General features: G+C 60.4%; 1 protein-coding gene across 1 annotated transcript in view; it reads right to left on the bottom strand.

The window, feature by feature from the left end:
* The window catches only part of MMRN2 (multimerin 2), a 21,454-nt gene extending 6,026 nt beyond the window's left edge, over window positions 1-15,428 (bottom strand). Inside the window, 7 exon segments of the mRNA XM_006147754.3 lie at window positions 1,728-2,392; window positions 2,394-3,390; window positions 3,494-3,667; window positions 4,326-4,406; window positions 4,500-4,606; window positions 4,676-4,804; window positions 15,177-15,428. Of these exon segments, the coding sequence (XP_006147816.3) occupies window positions 1,728-2,392; window positions 2,394-3,390; window positions 3,494-3,667; window positions 4,326-4,406; window positions 4,500-4,606; window positions 4,676-4,804; window positions 15,177-15,340 (2,317 nt within the window). The 5' untranslated portion in view covers window positions 15,341-15,428.

The following is a 15,428-nucleotide window of genomic DNA, read 5'->3' as shown; positions in this document are numbered from 1 at the left end:
AGAGAATTGGGGGTTCCCAAGGCTGTGCTGTCCTGTAGGAGTGCTTAAGCAAAGGGAGGTCGGCTCTGCAGTTCCCTGAGCTACCAGCAGGTGCCGCTCTTGCCCAGCCGAAGGCAGGCAAGCCTGCAACGCCCTCTGCCGGCGCTTCGCGCCCTCTGCCGGTGCTTGGCCTCCCCTCCAGCTCCCGCCCGCCCGCCCGCCTGAGCCTGGAAGGGTGGCCTTAGAGGGAGCCCTGACCCAGCCCACGGGCCCAGGGAGCCCCTCAGAGGGTGGACGGGTTGTGCAAACAGCATGCTTCCCTGCAGGGCTAATTCTCTCAATTAGTGAAAAATTCAAACTCTGCAGCCTTCTTGAAAAATAAGGAATACAAAAAGGAAAACATGTTATAAATAAGATATCTTAGTGGTAAACCAATTCCTAAGCCATCAGGCAAACTCAAAGCCACCGGCATATTGAGACCTGCAGGGTCACAAGAGGACAAAAGCCCGGCTTGGGCTCTGGGAGCGCAGGGAGCTGGGAGGCACTGCGGGGCCCTGCAGTGTGGACGGCCTTGTACCAGGAAGCCGGTAACCGTGGCGCGTAGCCTTCAACGACAGTGGCGGTTCTGCTTCGCAGTAAGACACGGAGACAAACGAGGCAGAGCCCGCGTCCTTCCTGCTCCACACTGTCCTGGGCCACAGTGCAGGCCCACCCCAGGGTGCAGGCCCCATGATGGTGGCCGTGTGCTCACCCTGTGTGCGGGGCCGAAGCCCCAGCCCCAAGGCCCCTCTGGCAGACTGAGTCACGGGGCATGGAGCCTAGAGATCTCCTTCAGGGCCACTCGGGGAGGGGAGGGAAAGTGATCCTTGCTGTTTGGCCTCAGAGCCAGCTCCCAGGAGGGGCGCCCAGGGACCCCTACCAGGGCATTGTCCAAGGGGAGAGTCAGCAGCCCAGAGACCACTGGACCAGCTGTGGGAACAGCTCACCCCACAGTGCAGCCTGTTTCAGGTGAGGTGCTGATGGGGGACGGCAGGTGGCGTGATGTTAAGGTGCTGGATCCCACACGGCTGACTGTGTGGTTCGAGTCGCAGACCCAGAGGCTAGCATCATGGTGGGTGCATGTGCGTGCCCAACATCTGAGAGGAGAATGGCTGAGAAGGGATTGCAGCATGGCTGTCCCCCTGGGGCGGGGAGGGGGAGGCTCCTAACTCTCTCTGCCACTCTCTGTCTCTGTCCAGCGAGTACAAGTGCCCTATGGCAAAAGAAAACAAAACAAAAACCCTAAAAATAAAGAACAGGGTGGTGGTCACCGGCGCACTGCCGAGCTGTGGCGATCGTTGTGTGAGGCCAGGAAGGGCACAGCAGGGCCTGGCGGAGCAGCCAGCAGTGGCTGTTGGCAGAGAGCATGCTCCTTGTGAGGCTGGGCTTCCTGCACTCACCCTGAGGGCTCTATCCCAGTGCACGGGTCCCCCAGCTCATCCTGCCCTGGACGCAGTGGCCGGTGAAGACATGCAGAGTGGGGATGGGCCCTCTGCCCTGCAGCAAGCCTACTGTGCCTGGTCCTGGCGCTGACAGCAGGCTCCTGCGCTCTCTTCCACCTGCCTGCACCGCCTGGCCCATCTAACCAGGCCCTAGCCCTGCAGACAAAATGGGTCACCACTGAGTAGAGGTGACCAGGGCTGCTCTGAGGCAGAAGGGCTGCGGCAGACAGCACTGCCCTAGGCTGGCCCGCCCTGTGGAGAACTCACCTGCCTCCCCCAGCTCCGTGCCCAGGGCACCCGCCACCAGCCCTGTGCCACCTGCTTCTGCCACAGATTCCGCCTGCTTCTTGTCCCTCCTCCGAGCGGCCTCCAGGCCTTTCTTTTTCTCCTTCCTGCTCAGCATGGCCTGCAGCTTCCCCAGGTCGAGGCTCACATTGGCCGCTATGAGCCCCTGGAAGTTCCGGAAGAGGCTGTGGAAGAGCTGCTGGTGCTGCTCCACGGTGCGCTCCGTGGCCGAGAGCGCGCCCTGGAGGCCGCCGAGGGAGCTGTTGAGGGAGGCGGCCCCGGAGGCCTCGCAGCACTGCCGGGCCAGCTGGACGTCGGAGCTCAGGCGCTGGACTTCCCGCGCCAGCCCGGCGAGGGCCTTGGCGTCCACCTCCTCCGACCCCACGTCCTGGCCGGGCTCCAGGCGCCGCCCTGCGGGCTGGGTGCCGCCACCCGCGGCCTGCTCCAGGGCCGCCACCCGCGCGGCCAGCGCGTCCCAGCCGAGCGCCTGCTCCCGCAGCCCTTCTGCGGCTTCCCGCAGGGCGGTGCGGATCTGCTCGTAGCTCTGCGGCAGTGGGTCGGCCTCCTTCTGGGACAGTTCCTCCAGCATCTCCTCCCCAAAGAGGGCGGCCAGCACGGCCTCGTGCCGCATCGCGTCCTCCAGCAGCCTGCAGCTGGGTCCGCAGCCGCGCCGCCGCCACCTGCCCCTGCCGAGTCTCCGCCCTGTGCGCGTCCAGGGCCCGTGACAGGCGATCCACTACGCCGTGCAAGGCCTGCAGCGAGGAGCCGTCCAGACGGCGCTGCTCACCCAGGCTCACTTGTGTCTCCTCCAGGGTGCGCGTGGTGTTCCTCTGGCCCTCCTGGAGGGTGTCCAGGTCTAAGTAGAGCTTCGGGCAGTTGCAGTCCTTGGCGTATTTGATGAGGTCGGCGTGGCCGCCCTGCAGGTGCTGAAGGGTGAGGTTGAGCTCCAGGAGCTGCTGCTCCATGTCCTCCTTGTTCTCCTCCATGATCAGGGACTTCTCCATGAGGATCACGCGCAGCTCGCGCAGCTCCGTGTGGTTCACCTGCAGCTCCTCCACCTGCCGCTCCACCTTCCTGATCTGATCGAAGGTGTCGTCCGACTCGGAGTACAGCTCCTTGATCTCCTCCGAGTGCTGGGCCAGGCTGGCGTTCACGTCTTTCAGCGTCTGCTGCACCTCCTCCTGCCAGCGGGTGGCGGCCTCCCAGAGCGCGGAGAGGTTCCGCTGCATTTGGCTCAGCCTGGCCTGCAGACTCTCTGGCTCAGGCCTGGCCCCGGCCCCCAGGGGCTCCTGGGCCCTGTGCAGATGCTTCACCTTGGCGTCCATGTCAGCCCGGACGGCGGAGAGGGACTGGTGCAGGCGCTCCTCCATGTCCTGTCGCAGCTGGCCCACTCTCTGGGCGTTCTCCTGGAACTTGGCCTCGAACTTGGTGCCTAGCTCCTGGAAGGCGTCCCTGGACACACCACTCTCCCGGACCCTCTCGATGTCCTGGCGGTTGGCCTCCACCTCAAGGGACAGGTTCTGGACTGCCTGGGAGAGGCTGTGCAGGCTCTGGTTGAGGCTCCTCCAGATGGGGCTGAAGCGCCCCTGCAGGAAGGCGTCCAGGTGGGGCAGCAGCACCTGCTCCAAAGATCTGCCGGGAAACTCTGCAACAGACACACATTTTAACCCAGCCCTGCAGGAGCGGACGCCCTCCCCGCCTTCCAGAGTGCCCAGGCCCTTCCTGAGCCCCCAGAGCCTGGCACTCACGCAGCTCCATGTGGTTGGCCCCCGGCGAGGGAGCTGTGTGGTTGCTGGCCGGCATGGTCCCCAGACCCGGGAGGCTGTCTACCGCCTGGTGGACGTCGTTCTGCAGGTCTCCTAGCAGGTGCTCGTACTGCTCCTGCTGCGCCATGACCTCACGGATCTCCTGGGCTGGGTGAGCTGAATACACGGCACATGTGAGAGTCGAGGCTCGCTCACTGGAGCTGGGCAGGTATGAGGGGCACGGGAGGGGCCGAGAGCAGGGGAGGCATGCTGGCCTTCTCTGAGCAGGTGCTAGGAGACTTCAACCCCAGAAAGGCTGATGCATGGCAGTGTCTCCATGCCCACCTCCCACACCCACAGCAGGCATGACTAATCAACTGTGGCACACTTCGTGCTTGGCCTCAGAGACGTGCAGGGCCTGGCAGCATCCCTCTCAGCAGCCCTCATCAACAGACAGGCGTTCACCATCCCAGCCTGGCCTGGCTCAAAAGGCCCCACAGCGGTGCCTCTTGCTAGGCTCCTGTGCCATCTCTACGACCAAGGTGGGCATGACTCCCTGATACTGGTGAGGAGTATGGCAGGGGAAGGAGTCCTCCAGGCATGGGTACTTATGTGGTCCAGGGGGCAAGAAAGGTGCCAGATGCCACGGGGTCGAGGACAAGGGCGTGCACTCCACCAGCACCTGTGAACCTGGCCCCTCCGGGGAGGTGGCACGGAGGGGTCCTCCGATTCTGGGGCGAGGTATTCCTGAACTGGCACTGCCCTGCCAGGGAGTGAGGGCAGGTGTGTGGGCCCTGCCCACTGCCCCTCCTGCACCTTCGGGAGAGCAACGCACCGAGCTTAAAGTCAGTCAGCCTGTCCCTGGGCTCCTGCAGGCCGTCACCTGGGTCTGCTGGTTCAGAGGTTGCCATGGGATCTGCAGAAGAAGCATCAGACATTGACCCCAGGTCAGAGGAGCTGCATGACCTCTGGGGCCAGAGCTCAGGGAAGGGGCTGTTGGGAGCCCTACCGGGGTGCTGGCAGTCGGGGCCCTTGAAGCCTGGGCAGCACCTCCAGGCCACGGAGGCCAACACCTTCTGCCGAACCTGGTACACCGGCTTGACGGCCACGCGGTACCTGCGGGAGGAGGCCGCTCAGCAATCTGGGGCTCCCAGGGGGCATGCAGGGCCCGCCCTCCCCACTCACATGACTCTGGTGTGCTGGCAGTGCACGGCCCCCTGTGGGCAGGGCTGCTGCGAGTGGACTACGAATCTCTCCGTCTTGCAGGCCGCGACGAAGGTGACCAACCGGGACTTCTGGTAGGGGCACCAGTTCCTGGACAACGAGCCAGAGGGGCGGGCTGAGAGCGTGCCTGGGACCCCAGGGATGATCCCAGCAGCCGCCAGGAGTGTAGTGCCCCCACCCAGGTCTGGGGCTCGGGAGCCATGGGCCTGAGAAGACCTTGCTGCTTTACTCGCCCCTACGCTCCAGAGCAGTTGGGCCACGTCTGCTGCCTGTGAGGAGGGGCCTGCCTTCCCGAACCCTCCCCAGGCAGGCCCAGAGAGGCTGAGGAGCCTCCCAGTGTCACACAGCCAGGTTACCACGGAACCAGAAGGGCTCTCGCTGTTTGTCCTGGTCCCAGGGAGACAGCCTAGTGCTGCAGGAGCTGGAGAGTCCTGGGTTCAGTCCCTTCACACTGTGGCTGCATGTCCGCCCCATACAGTGGTCATCACAATGCCCTCCGCCAAGGGGTGGCCAAGGACCACGCACCCGGACCCTGCCCCACGCTGGCGGCCCCACTGGTACCCACAGAGAGCCCGCTGCAGCAAAGGCTCGTGCTCCCCGGCCGTGCCCGAGAGGCCCTTCTAGAAATGGACATTCCCAGTCTGCTCCCTGGGAGAGGCCAATGCACTGAGCTCTTTCGGGGTGGCCTGGGGGTCACGCTCAGCTTCCTGGACATCTAGGGTGCCCACCGCCTCTGCCCTCACCAGCCTGTGCCACGGTGGTACTGGGGGCAGGGGTGCTCATGCTGACACGACCCCAGCTCACTGACCCAGCGGCTCCATGGGGTCAGAGCCAGGGGTCAAAAGGCCCTCCCCAGCAGTCAGCTCCCAGAGAAAGCTCTCCGGAGTGGCCAGTGGCAATGACCTCGGTGGCCAAGTTAGCTCGCCATCTCTGGGGTGCCCGGCTCAGGCTCAGTGCTCAGAGCGGAGCTTCCCCTCAGGGTGCGGGAAGGGCAGGTGGTCTCAGAGCGGGGCCCAGGTCTGCAGACTCCCAGGAGGAGAGCCCTGGCGACATCAGAGACAGGGAGACAGACGAGGAGGAGGGCGTGGTGGAGGGGTGGGGCAGGGTGGGACTGCAGGAGGAAGCCGGTTGGAGGGAGAAGCCTGACTTGCAGGAGTGATGCCAGCTATGTCCTGGGGCAGGGGAGAGTCCGGGAGGGAACTCAGTAGGAAGTGACGCGAGAGCCACCAGGTCCTGGGTGCGGAAGGGATGAGGGGAGCAGGGACAGGTTGCTGGATCAGCCCGGGGGAGATGAAGGCAGCTGGGCCTGGGTGATCATGGTCATGGGGAGACAGCCACACCGGTGAGCCTTCAGGGCACTGTGTGGGGACCCTGGTGACAGGCGGCTGTCATTGGGAGCAGGGGGCAGGGGGCTGACACGAGCTGGAGCTGCTGTTTGACCTGGCATCATCAGGCCCCACTGGGGATACTGCTGGGGAAGGAGAGGGGAGGATGGGACAGGGAGTGGCCATTTCCACCCCAAGTACCAATGCCCTGGAGCCCACTCTCTGGCTCCGGCAGCCTGGCGGCCAGCAGGGACCCTCCCAGGAGCAGCCGGGAATGCTTCTCAGGAAACTGGTCCAGCCCCAGGGGAAGAGGCCCAGAGAGGCCGACACCAGGCTGCCTCCCGGGGAAACAGCCCAGCCAGAGCGCCCTCTCACAAACGGGTCAGAAAGCCACAGCCCTACGCCCGCTCCCAAGCAGCTTCTTAGCCTTCCCACTCTTTTTTTTTTTTCTTTAAGAATTGTTTGTTGAGGGAACCAGCAGTTAGCGTAATGGCTATGTTGCTGGACTCCCACGTAGTCGACCGCGGTTCGTGTCCCGGACCCGGTGACTTAAAACTCACGCCAGGCGCGTGTGTGTGCGTGCCCAAGATCCCGAGAGGAGAATGGAGGAGAAGGGATTGCGGCGTGACCATCCCCCCTGGGGGGTGATTTCTCGCTTTCTGTCTCTATGTCTTTCTCTGTCTGTCTGGCGAGCGCAGGCGCCCTATAGCGAAAACCTCTCCAGAAAAAAAAAACTAAAAAAAGAATTGTTTGTTGGGACCAGCAGCTGGAGTAATGGCGACGTCACTGGACTCCCACGTAGTTAACTGTGGTTTGAGCCTTGGACCCAGCAGCTTAAAACTCACACTGGGCGCATGTGCATGCACTCCCAAAATTCCAAGAGGAGATTGGAGGAGAAGGGATTCTGTTGGGGCCATCCCCCTGGGAGGGAGATTTCTCACTTTCTGTCTCTCTGTCTCTCTGGCAAGCACACATGCCCTATAGCAAAAATCTCTCAAAAAAAAGAATTGTTTATTTTTTTTAAATGTATTTATTTATTTAGATTTACTATAGGGCACATACACTCACCATATATAGAGAGAAAATGAGAAGGCAAGCTGTCGGGTATGGGACCTGAACCGCAGTTGGCCATGTGGAAGTCCAGCACCTCAACCAGCATGCCACTCGCTGGTCCCAGCAACCTTACTCTTAACCTGGAAAAAAACAAGACTGCGGGGTGAACAAAACTTTCCAAAAATTTATACTAATATTCCCGGGTTGGTAAGTCACTACACTCAAGAAACGGGAGCAGGCATATATATTTGTGTGTGTGTGTATATGTGTGCGTGCATGTGCATGTGTGTGCATGCTTGTGTGTGTGTATGTGTGCGTGCATGTGCATGTGTGTGCATGCTTGCGTGCGTGTGCGCATGTGTGCGTGGGTGTGTGTGCACATGTGTGTGCACATGTGTTTGTGTGTGTGCATGGAAAACATTCAGAATAAAAACAAAAACAAATGAACTTTTGGAAATTTAAAACCTAACAGTAGAAATTTAGGGACCAGCAGTTGGCATAATGGCTATGTCGCTGGACTCCCATGTAGTCAACCACAGTTCGAGTCCCGGACCCGGTGGCTTAAACTCATGCCAGGCACATGTACATGCATGCCCAAGATCCCGAGAGGAGAATGGAGGAGAAGGGATTGTGGTGTGGCCATCCCCCCACCCTGGGGGGTGATTTCTCACTTTCTGTCTCTCTCTGTTTTTCCGGCACGCGCCCTATAGCAAAAACCTCTCAAAAACAAACAAACAAACAAACAAACAAACAAAAACTAGCCGTAGAAATTTAACAGAAATGTTTGAGAGTAAAGTTTTAAGCATTTCCCTGTAAGAAAGGCAAAGAGCTAAAAAGTAGGAGGGAGTGGGTAAGACAGAGAGAACCCGGGCCAGTGGGTGGCCTGGTGGTTAAGGCGACTGGACCCCAACGGTGTGGTTTGAGTCCCAGACCTGGCACATGTGCGTGCCCAAATCCTGAAAGGAGGGAGGCTGGAGGAGGGATTGCAGCATGACCCTCCCCCACGGGGGGCGGTTTCTCGCTTTCTCTCTCTCTTTCTCTCTCTCTCTCTCCAGTGAGCACACGCGCCCTCTGACAAAAATGTTTTTAAAAGAGAAGCGAGAGCTAGTTCTAGAAATCCAACATCCAGATAGTAGAAGTTCCAGAGAGAACAGAGGGGAGTCACTGATGACAAAATTCCTGAAAGGAAGGGCTTGGAGTCCACATCGGGGTGCGCATAAGTGCCCAGGCGTGATGAAAACGCTCTCACACGGAAATGCACATTATCACGAAACCCTGCAAGTCGGAGCAGAGACGGCTCTCCGCGCTCTCGAAGGGAGACGTCAGGGCACACGGATACGCTGGCCTTGCGGCTCTCCACGGCAGTGCAGCGCGGCATTCAAACTACTGAACTTAGACTCCTGTACCCAGCCCGTCAGTCAACAGGAGGGACAGAATACAGTCTCTCTCTCTCTCTCTTTTATAATTTGGTAATTTTTTATTGCGAGAAGGCACGTGCACTTGCCAGAGACAGAGAGACAGAGACAGAGATGGAGACAGCACCTTCCAGTGGGTCGTGGTCATGCCACAATCCCTTCCCCTCCGTTTTGCCACCCCATCACAATTTGGGGCATGTATGGACACACGCCTATCATGTCTCCCAAGCTGCCAGGGCTGGGATTTGAACCCCGTGGGATCTGGCTCCCTGGCACTGTGCTTATGCACTAATATTCCCGGGCTGACCGGTCTCTACACTCAAGGAACAGGAACAGGCATGCGTGTGCACGTGCGCGTGCGTGCGTGTGGAAAACATTCCGAATAAAAACAAAACAAGTCACCTTGGAAAAGCCTGAGCTGTGTCCTGGGCTGGCCCTAAAGGCGTTTTCAAACAGCACCCCCGCGGCCCGCTCGTCGGGGAGTTACGTGAACAGCGGTCGCAGTCTCGCCCACACCAGCGTGTGGCATTTAAGAATAAGACTCTCTGGGCCCCGTTCCAGGCCATTAACCGAGACTTGGAGGAAGGGGCCTGAGCACCGGCATTGAAGGCGCAGCCCCGGCTCACCCCTGAGCAAAGGAGGTGGCCACCAAAGGGAGAGGAGCGAGAGACAGCACGGGATCGGGAAAAGGGCTCCGCACAGAAAGGGGTGAAGGGAGCCCAGGACAACTCTGGGCGGTAGGCAGAGGGCAGTCCAGACTGGGACACCCGGGGAGCTGTGGGACTGGGACACCCGGGGAGCTGTGGGACTGGGACACCCGGGGAGCTGTGGGAGAGCTGTGGGCATCTCTGGAAGGCGCAGCTGCCAGACCTGACGTGGATGAGAGTGTTGAGAACACAGGCGGACAGCGGGCCGAGAGTCTGGAACTGGGTTAGTGGCAGATACAGAGAACAAAGCAAAGGGGAAGAGCAAGACTGTTTACTCCAGGTGCCATGGTCTGAGGGTGTACCCCAAAATTCATGTGTTGAAGTTAGGTCGGATAGAATTTAGACAGTGGAAATCTAATCCAACTATGGAATTAAGATGTAGGGCCTTTGGAAGGAGATTGGGATATTTTTCCTTGACTTTGGACCTCCAAAACTATAAGCTAAATAAACCTCTGCTTGGGGCTGGGAGGTGCTGAGCTACTATGGCCGATTGAGGTTCAAGTCCCGGACCTGGCAACTTGCTTTCTCTCTCTTTCACTTTTCCTCTCTCTTACTCTGTCCCTTTCTGATCAAATTTAAATAAAGAAAGAAATAAAGTTAAATAAAAAAATTATTTAAGAAAAAATAAACCTTTGTCCTCTTTTGTTTTTAATTTGCTATTGTGCATGCGTATTCACTGGAGAAAGAGAGAGAGACAGAGAGGTAAAGTGAGAAGGCGCCTTCTCCTGGGGGTGGCCTTGCGGCGGTTCCTTCTCCATTCTCCCCTCAGGACTTTAGGCATGTGTGCACAGGCTCCTGGAGCCTGTTTTCTTTCTCTCTTCTAGTTTTAGTTTTTGCTATAGGACATGCGTGCTCACCAGAGAGAGACAGAGAGGGAGATCTCCTGGGGGGTGGCCATGCCTCAGTTCCTTCTCCTCCCGTCTCCTCACAATTTTTGGCACTCACACACATTCCATTTGATTTTTTCAAAGCCCCTGGGTCCAGGACTCAAACCACACAGTCAGCCACGAGGGGTCCAGCATCCCAACCTCCACACCGCCTGCTGGCCCTGGTGTGTTTTTTTCAAGTCACTTGTCTGGGACTTGAACTGCATCGTCAGCCAAGTGGGGTCCAGCTGTGTTCGCCGTCACAGCACTGGCTGGCCCTAAACTGTGTGCTTTACCATACTCGGGTGTTTAGCTGTCAGCACCGACAGTGGGGGAACCCCAGGGAAAACCAAGAGTACGCAGGGGAGAAGGTTCCCAGCGTCTTTCAAGGCTCAGCACTGTAAGCAGCGCACAGGCAACATGGGCGTAAAGTTGGCAGCGCGGGAGGAGGGTGTGTGTGTGTGTGTGTGTGTGTGTGCACGTGCATATCTGTGCACAGACATGCACGTGCTTTGGGGTTGTGGCACAGGGTAGGAATGAGGTACAGAAGTAAATGCAGACAGTCACCCAGAGAGAGCTGACAGTCATTGCCTTCAGGGACCACAGTGGACTGGGGTTGCTGACCTCTGCAAACCCTGTAGAGCTGGTTGACTCTCACGCAGGTTGGCAAGTTTCTCCTTTAACGGGGCAGGTAGTGGGACCAGCAGATGGAGTGATAGTTATGTCACTGGACTCTCATGTAGTCAACTGCTATTTGAGTCCCAGACCCGACGGCTTAAAATTCATGCGAGGCCCATGTGTGTGAGCCCAAAATCCCAAAAGGAGACTGGGGGGTGATTTCTTGCTTTCTGTCTCTCTGGAGAACACACACGCCCTATAGTAAAATTCCCTCTCAGAAAAAGAAATAGAACAAGGCACAAATAAATGGGAAAACACCCTGTTGAAAAAGGACAGGCAGTAAGCGTGGTCAGCAAGACCTGGGGGGAATCTGAAAACATGGGCCTCTTGCTATTATGAACAATTTCAAGGTGGAGACAGCAGAGTTGACCCAAGAGTGGGGCCCCTTGGAGTGAGGGCCTTATGCGTGACTGTGCAGGTCGGACCCCGTGACACTGGCCCGATTTGGGGCATTCCAGGTCACATGATTCTGTCAACTCTGCCGTCATAGCATGAAAGCGTTCGCTGATGGCGCGTAAACAACGGAGCCTGGCCATGCTCTGACAGCACACTGAGAACACTGTAGGGCCAGACCCCGCCGGCTCGTCGTGGTTTTCTGACCCCGCCTGTGAGTGTGTAAGCTCAGCAAAAATGAAGCTGAAATGAAATTAATAAAAGCCATCTCCGTCTGGAACGGAAAATGCAGGTGGATAGCCAAGAACGCTTCAAAAGACAAAACTCACTGTAAGACCAAGTCATGAAAACGGGGCGATGGGCGATGGCGCCGGGTTGAGCAAAGCAGTCTGCCCTGAGGGACTGGGAAACGGTAGAAGGAGGGCATAGGCTGGGGGACAAGGAAGCTCAGCTCGCCCAGGGCTGTGGAAGTCAGGCCCAGAGCCGGGGAAGCTTGGGAGACACCGCCCCCAGATGTCTGTCCTGGCCTGTGGGGATTCCTGGACCAGACAGCCTGTTAGAGGGCAGAAACGCCCCCGTAAATCGGTGGTTCTCTGTGGAGGGAGACAGGTGAGGGACATGGGGACCTGGGCCAGGCGTACTGGGCAATAGCCGGGGACATTTATGGCTGTGCTACCGGCATCTCGCGGTGAGGGCCGAGGATGGCGCTGGCACCATGGTGCGCAGGACGCGCTGCAACAGGGAGGGTTTAGTGCAAGGCGTTGCATGCCAAGGTTGAGAAGTGCCCTCCCTGAGCAAAGTTCCCCTCCTTGGACAGCCTCTGGCCCCTGCAGAGAGCCCTTGGCCTGTGACCTGGGCCCCTGGGGCTGGCCCAGCCTGCCAGAAATGACCGAGGTTTTCCACCTCCAGCTCCTGGAACTGGACGCTGGGCTGCCCACCCTTCCTGCCCGGGAACTTTCTCTTCTGACCTGCCCGAACCTTGGCCTCCAGCGGCCGCGTTCTCACTACCCACGCTCCCCGCCCTTGGCACTGAGCAGGCTGCTGGCCCCAGTGCCCTGAGAACATTCCTGACCTTTGCTTTGGTTTCCTCCGCTCTTGGCAGCTCCCTGCAGGCCCTGGCGCCCGTGCCCCTGCCGACCTGCTGAGAGCCCCATTGTTCTTGTTGCCCCCCAGCTCGGGCCTGCTCCCTCTGTGCCCTCCTCCCCCGGGACCCTGCTGGGTGCCCCCTCTCCCAGTGCTCTAGTGAGCCACAGGCGCCAGCCCAGCAGGGCCCAGTGGCCTACTTTGACCATCACGGCCCCAACCAGATGCCAAATCCCAGAAAGGAGGGTGGGCTAGCCGCGGAGCTTCTAAAGAGGAGCAGCCCAGAGGCCTGGCCTCCCTCCTCCCCCCTCCAGATTCAGGTGACCTTTAACAAGGCCCTTCCCCCACAGAGAGAGGGGTGTGGTGGACGCAGAGAGAGCCTGGAGCCTCCAGCAGGAAAGCAGGGCCTGCATAATGCATGCCATGACCCCGCCCCGGGAAGGAGTTGCGTTCTCCCAGCCATCAGCGCAGCCCCAGGGGAGAAGCTCAGGGTTCTATCCCTGAGCCAGAAAGGGGCCTTGGCAGAGAAGCCTGAGGCCCACTCGGCCTGCAGCCCAGAGCAGGGCTCCCTGAGTGTGGGCCTGGGAGTCTCAGCTCCAGCCAGAGGGGGCTTTTCCCTGTTCACGCCCTGGGCCCGTCCCCCCACCTCCCGGCAGGAGCAGGTGCAGAGGCACAGCCTGGGCCCCTGTGTGACCTCGACAGTACACTGCACTCCTCTGGTCTCAAGCTCCCAGCTGCAGAAGTCTCAAATGCTCCTGGCTAAGGGTCAGGAGGAGCCGGACCCTGGTGACCAGGGCCAGCTGGGCTGCCAGGGGCAGCTTCGCCCCCCACTGCTCTTGACAGGCCTTGGGGCCCTCTGGGGCAGGACAGAGGGCCCCTGGGATTTGCAGTCCAGTGGAGGCAGGCCTCTGCTCGGTCCCACAGGAGCTCAGTGGCCTCAGAAGGTCCCCATCTGCCAAGCCGTCATGACAATAACTGTGGTGAGACAACCTGCCTGGGGCTCAGCACGGTCCCTACTGCAGACTCGGAGCAGGTCCTGGCTGAGGTTCTGAACACACCACTGGAGCCAGGGAGAGCAAAGAGCCATGCCCTTCGCTGGCCTGCTGCTCCCTGGCTTGGCCTGGCCTGGGGGTGGGGCTGGGAGCCATCAACACCCCCAGCCCGGGGACCTGTGGTCTGGGCCACCGGGCATCAGCCGCCAGTTGTTCGGTTTACGTTTCTCCTTGCCAAGGGTCTGGTCAGGAGCTGTGCCCGGGGCCTGCCCTGTCCTGCCCAGCCAGGGAACGGGTGAAGGCAAAGGCAGGGAGGTCTGGCGGGGGCCTGCCGTGCCGCCCCTGCTGCTGGGAGCGAGGTGCTGTCCTTGGCGTGTCAGTCACTCAGGGGCGGAGTCAGCCCCGGAAGCCCCGAGCTCCGTTCTCCTTCCTCTCTCACCAGCCTCTCCGGATGTCTGGGCTTGGCCGAAGCATCGTGGCTCCTGCCGCTGTGGGAGGGGGACCCCAGCAGGTGGAGGTCCCAGGCTCAGGGCTGCTGGGCAGCCTGGGCACTCTAAGACCACCCAAGGAAGGGCAGCTCCGGGCAGTCCGCTGGCCCTCGCTCTGGGGCTGCCCCCCCCACCAAGGGGTGGGGAGAAAGAGGGCGCCCCCTCCTCTTTCCTGGCCACTGGAGTCCCTGCGTCTTCCTTTTACCAAAGGGAGGAAGGTGACCCAGAGACTCAGCCCCGAGCCAATGGCTTTGGGAAGGAAGACTTGGTCCTTGGTCCTCGAGTCAGAACTGGGTGGCTGGATGACCCCCAAGAGCCACCTGCTCCCCCAGCCCTGGGTGGAACTGAGGGTAGGCAGGACAGGCTTCTTGCCTGGGCCACTGCCCCCCACACCTCCCAGCGGCCCTGCCCTTATTTACACACCCTCCCGCCATTCCCTGGCCAAACCCGCTTTGGGGAAGAGCCCGACGGTTCCCCTGGAAGCTCAGAGGAGCCGGCCCGTCCACGCAGACCTGCCCCCCCCCCCGACCAGCGCAACGGTGACTTGCATACATCCCCGTGGGAGGCTCTGGGTGGTGTAAGCGGCCCTCACCCACAGGCGCCCCGGGCGGCCAACCACCTCTCGTGTTCGGGGCACGGGGAGAGTCCACTCGGGGCCAGTGTGAGCTCTGGAGCCAGACTCGGGCCCCGTTCCAGTTCTGCTTTTCTGTGTGGCCCGGGACAAGATGCTCAGTCTCTCTGAGCTCAGCTTGTCCTCTGTAAGTGGGGTGGGGGGGGTAGGGGGTTGGCTAAAAAGACCTCGAGGTGCCCGCCGAGTTGATGGCATCTGCTGCTGGGACAGTGGTGGCTAGAGATGAGGGTCCAGGGCCACCTCGGACCCCGAGGAGGACACACAGGCCCAGCCCCTTAGCAGGACAGTCCCCGACCCAGGACAAATTGACAGTGTTCTGAGTCCTGTAACAAGACCGTAGATGGTCTCACGGGGGCACCAGGCAGAGCACACTGGATGCCTCCACCCGCCACGCCCACCCCTGCTCGGGGCTCTGGGGAGCGGGTGCTCCTCTGCTCCCTGCTCAGCTGGGCCAGGCCCCAGACACTCGGAGCCAAGTCCCCTCCCGGGAGATCTACCTCTCATGACTTGGGCTGGGCCTGCCGTGCTGGGCTCGGTTTTCAGAATTGATTTCCTTCGAAGGACAGGATCCATAGCCAGGCCAGCCGGAGACAGCTTCCAGGACCACAGCCCAGTGCCCATGCCGGGTTGGCGGTGGGCGCTACCAGGTCCGTTTCCTGACACGGGTCGGGCAAGCGCTTGCCCTCCTCCTGGCTGGGCCCGGGCTGTGTGCAGAACCTCCAGCTGGTACCTGCCCATTTCACAGGTGGGTACCAAGGTCTGGAGAGGCCCTGCCCTGGCTCAGCTGGGCCTCAGACCCTGTGTCGTGACCGAGATCTGCTTAATCCTTACCGTCTGGCAGAGTCCCAGCTGGTGGTCTCAGCCTCTGCCATCCAGTCCCCAGGCAACCCGGGGCTGTGCTGATCAGAGAGCGTGGATCCAGGGGCCTGGGCCCAGACCCCCAGCAGCGCCCAGCAGAGGGGCCCCCCGAGGCCAAGCAGCAGTGTCAGGGTCATCTCGGCGGGGCAGGCTTGGCTCCACTCAGGCCAGGCTCGGCTTCGGCAACTGACTCCAGCAGCTGCCGCGATGCGGCCCTTCAGCTAG

The sequence above is a fragment of the Tupaia chinensis genome, unplaced genomic scaffold (assembly GCF_000334495.1).
Source record: "Tupaia chinensis unplaced genomic scaffold, TupChi_1.0 Scaffold000221_1, whole genome shotgun sequence".
Classification (NCBI taxonomy): Eukaryota; Metazoa; Chordata; class Mammalia; order Scandentia; family Tupaiidae; genus Tupaia; species Tupaia belangeri.
This window is presented reverse-complemented; position numbering and strand designations above follow the sequence as displayed.